The following is a 4338-nucleotide window of genomic DNA, read 5'->3' on the forward strand; positions in this document are numbered from 1 at the left end:
CGGGATGTACCGGAACGGCAGCATCGTGTTCACCAATAGAACAGGTGAGCTTGCATCCTACAGCCGAAATCAAAGAACCGTAGAGCAAACAACTTGTAAGAAAGACACTAACAATCTTCGGTGCACGCTGCCATGTAAGTATAAGCGCAAAGCTGGTACAAGGAGAAGATGTACACAATGTAGAGCCAATCTTCGTACCAACTATTGCATTATACGTGGTTCACAACTATGTAGATCACACAACAAGGTGTTTGACGCAACTACACCACCTCCGGATCGAAGCAAACTAGTCAAGTCTTGCAGATCTCAGATACCCAGTCTAGATCTAAGCAAAACTACCAGATCTAAGCTAGGATTCTATGGTACTCATAGTGATCTGATAGTCAGACGCGGCGTAGGAAGATGATGACCTATCGGCGAGGCGGACGAAGATGAACTTCCGCGGTGGAGCTCCACCAGCCTGAGAAACGACCCTCCCTTACATGGTCGTAAGTGAGAAGCTTGCCAAGACGGAAAGATCGAACAGGGGGAAGTGGTGGCGTGGCTTTTGGTAGTGAGGTGGGGTGATGGAAATAGGTGGCCATTATCGACGGGAGTTGACCAATTTCTCCCGCCATATTTTTTCCGTAGGCGCGTGAGCTCCCTCCCCATCTTCAAAATTTCCCCACCCAGCGCGAGAAGAGGTTGACTCCTAGGGCATGGTCTAATCAAATGTGCCCCCTCGTACAGACTCTAGGGTGCTTTAAACATCGTGTGATGCGGGGAATCTTTTTCTCATGAGCAACCAAACGAGCCATTTTCTTCTCCCCAGAAGCGAGAAACGACATTAGGAGCAACCAATCATGCCCTAGCATTTTCCCTATATTTTCTATTTAGGATATCTAGACAGCTCCAATCTGTAGGCCTACATAAGGCATTCCACATGGCCGAACACGAAAAAAGATTGGAGCTCCGGTGATGTGTGATTCGTCGACTGGAATGTGGTCTGTGGTGGCTTCCTCTTTGGGCGAAGGCGGGCGCCCGCATGGAGGCCTGTCGATCTGCCTAATTAAGGTGTCAATCCTATGGTCCTTCTCCCGTTGAGATGGTGTTATGCTTGATGTATGATTTCATTGTTCTGGCCGTCGACGTGTTTCGGAAGGATCCACCGAAGATCTTCATTGGGCGATTGACGCCTCTATGTTCTGGATCAGATGAGATTCGATCGTGTGCACCCATATTCTGCCCGTGCGGCTTTGGGAGGGAATGACGCAAAGGTTCACTGCCCGGACATGTTGGTTTCCGATTTCCATGGAGAAGACGTTGGCGGAGAATGTCATGGAAGCTGATATCTGAGGAGATCTAGCAATGGCGGACCGAGTTTTCGTGACGATGATGACTTTGCTTGGTGTTTCTTGACTTGCAGCAGCGACATCGGCAAGCGAGGACGTCGGCACGGGAGGAGTACAAAGTCTAATCTTTCAGGGTGAATATCCATCCAAGATATGGCCTGAGTTGGTTGTGCCTCGCAATGACTCTGTTGAATGCATTATTTTAAGAGCACGAACATTCTCGTGGGTAAAAATCTAATATCTGACCTTAATTAATTATGTTGGGCAATATCCTTGTTGAAAGTATTTTTTGAAAGTGAAGACCCCAATTATTGTCTTGGCAGCGGTTTGTGTTACGGCTGGAAGATTTTGATCACCGCAGGAGGATCTTTTATTTTTCTTCTTCTTCCTTTTGTGGTAAAATTATGTGCATCCATGGTAACATTAAGATATTTTGTTCCTGTAGAGGTTAGATGTAATTACTCCCTCCGTCCCAAAGCTTAAGGCTTATTGTTTTTTGAAAAATCAAACCAAATAAAGTTTGATCAAACTTTTAGAACAATCTATCAACAAATATAATATTGTGTAGATACCATATAAAAATATATTTCATTATCTATTGAATGATATTAATTTTATATTTTGGATGTTAATGATTTTTGGTAAAAGCTTAGTCAATCTTGACATAGTTTGACTTTTTAAAATAATATAAGCCTTAAACTTTGGGATGGAGATAGTACTATTTAACTCAAAATAAGTACAAGCTCAAACACCATTAATTAACTTCTTATCAATCCCTATTCATTTTAATATGAGGACAAGAATTGAACTGATTTAATTAATAATTACACAACAAAAGAGAAAGGAGAGAAATTATTTGTTGGCGGTAGATGGTTTTTACTAAATTAAAATTGTGATTCTTTAGTTCTTTATTTTAGATTTGCAGGCAATATAAATACATATTTCTTTTATAAAAAAAATGTACTAGATTCATTGGAATCGCATTCAGTCAGTACTGTACCCCGGAAGCTAGCAATCCGCCAAAAGGGCACGTAGCGTCGCAGCAGCCATCCACAGCCCGCAATCCCCCGGCTGTTTTGTATCGCCTGTCTGTCCTCTTCCTCCAGGAATCTTCACCCGCTCGGCCGCGGATAAAACGCCCGCACGCGCATCCATTGCTACGACGAAGCCTGAAACCATCAGCTGGTCGCCAACTTTTGCCTTTCCCTTCCCCCATCATCGCCGCCCCCCTTTCTTTCCTTCCCTTCCGCAGCAGCTCCACTGCGACTAGCCTTTTCACTTCCCAGCTTCCACCCATCATCAAATGGGCCAGCTCTTCCTGCTCATACTAGCCCTCCTCCTCGCTTCCACTCGCGCCGCCTTCCATGCCGACGCCGCCGCCTTCGCCGAGGTATGTCTGTGTGGTTACTACTCCCTGTCACACACTCACACATGTTCAGCTTTTTTCTGCAAGCCTGCAACTTCTTGCAATGCGATTTGTTTAGCTGATCTTGCTGTCTGTTGAATCGTCGCAGGAGAAGAGCATAGCAGGGATCAGAGGCATGATAGGGTCAAGGCCGCCGAGCTGCGCGGGGAGGTGCAGGTCGTGCGGGCACTGCGAGGCGGTCCAGGTGCCCATTTCACCACAGGAGCTGCGGAAGAAGAAGAAGGAGCTTGGGCGCCATGGAAGCCGGGATTCTGCATCCTACGGTGCAGGTGGGAGAGCAATGCCTTCCTCCTACGACGACCACTCCAACTACAAGCCACTGAGCTGGAGATGCAAGTGTGGGCGCCTGATATTGAGCCCATGAATCGCTCGGATGCTCCGGTTTAGCTAAGCAGGGGGCTTGTCGATATTAATAGTAGTATAGGGTTTTGGCGTTTCTTGGTGATTTTCCTTCCTTCGCTGTTCTTGCATGACCAGTGATGGATCCTTTTGGTTGGAAGATTTGGGGATGGAAGGTTCAAGAACTTGTCTTCTTCGTTGCGGTGGCTTGGCTAGTTTCCCCATGTCCTGTTGCTAATCGAAGATATAGATGACTAATCTGAACCTCTTGGTACTTAACTACTCCAGTCATGTACAGCTTCCTAGTTTGATGCCGTTTTGGCTGCTGACAATACAGTGTACTGCTGGCTTAGCACTGTTTGCAACTTTGCATGTTATTTCTACTCCATAATGCAACGAGCTATGTCATGTTGTGATGTCATTAATAGATGCCGAGCTAGGTTTCAGGCTTAAATACTGAGCTGCTTACCGAGTTTACGCTGCGTCTTTTTGACTAGACTCTGTCACAACTCACAACCGGACAAAACGTAGGTGCACTAGCAAAGTACTACTACGAATGGATAGCATGTGTAGTAATCGGCCCTTGCTTCCAAGAAAATAATTGTAAGACATAGATTACTGCTATCATCTTAATAGATCCTTCCTTCTCGGTTCTTTTGTTCTTAGATTCTACTACACACTCTAGCAAGGCTTTAGAAACGGCTGAAAGGAGGACGCATTTAACAGGCGTTCCTTGGAAATGTCAGTGGCATCAAAGGGAGGAGCTACTCTTTCTCTCTCGTTCTTCTCTGTCACGCTCTCTCACTTTCTCCACGACGCGCGCGGATCGGTGGCAGCATAGGGAGACAAGGGTACGTCGCTAGTCTTTGTTCTTTCTCGGCTCGTGCATGTTTTGTTACACGGACACGGCACAGCCCCCTGACCAGCACCCATGAATTGTCCTGTCACAAGACTTACAATTGAAATCCCTTTCCAGCTGCAGCGGCAGCCTTTCATGCCCAACGCACAGCCAAAACATGCAAACTGCTGCTCCTATCTCACAGCTAACATTGCAAGCAAAGGATAGCCCCATAGCATTGCAGACACAAGCAGAGAGAGAGAGACATATGGCAGAGAAAATAATATATATATATATATATATATATATATGTATCCAGAGAAAAGAAAGAAAAAGAATATACTAGTATACATTTGTGTGCAAGGTAGCAAAACAAGCTGCATGCGGTGCAGCAGCTTGTAGTA

At 45.7% G+C, this 4338-nt stretch overlaps 1 protein-coding gene across 1 annotated transcript; it reads left to right on the forward strand.

The window, feature by feature from the left end:
- The first annotated feature begins 2559 nt into the window (after positions 1–2559).
- Positions 2560–3190, forward strand: LOC124700037 (EPIDERMAL PATTERNING FACTOR-like protein 2). Its single transcript, XM_047232239.1, has 2 exons — positions 2560–2721; positions 2846–3190. The coding sequence occupies exons 1-2, from the start codon at positions 2635–2637 to the stop codon at positions 3119–3121; spliced, it is 363 nt and encodes a 120-aa protein (XP_047088195.1). The 5' UTR covers positions 2560–2634; the 3' UTR covers positions 3122–3190.
- The last annotated feature ends 1148 nt before the right edge of the window (positions 3191–4338 follow it).

This window comes from Lolium rigidum, chromosome 3 (genome assembly GCF_022539505.1).
Source record: "Lolium rigidum isolate FL_2022 chromosome 3, APGP_CSIRO_Lrig_0.1, whole genome shotgun sequence".
Classification (NCBI taxonomy): domain Eukaryota; kingdom Viridiplantae; phylum Streptophyta; class Magnoliopsida; order Poales; family Poaceae; genus Lolium; species Lolium rigidum.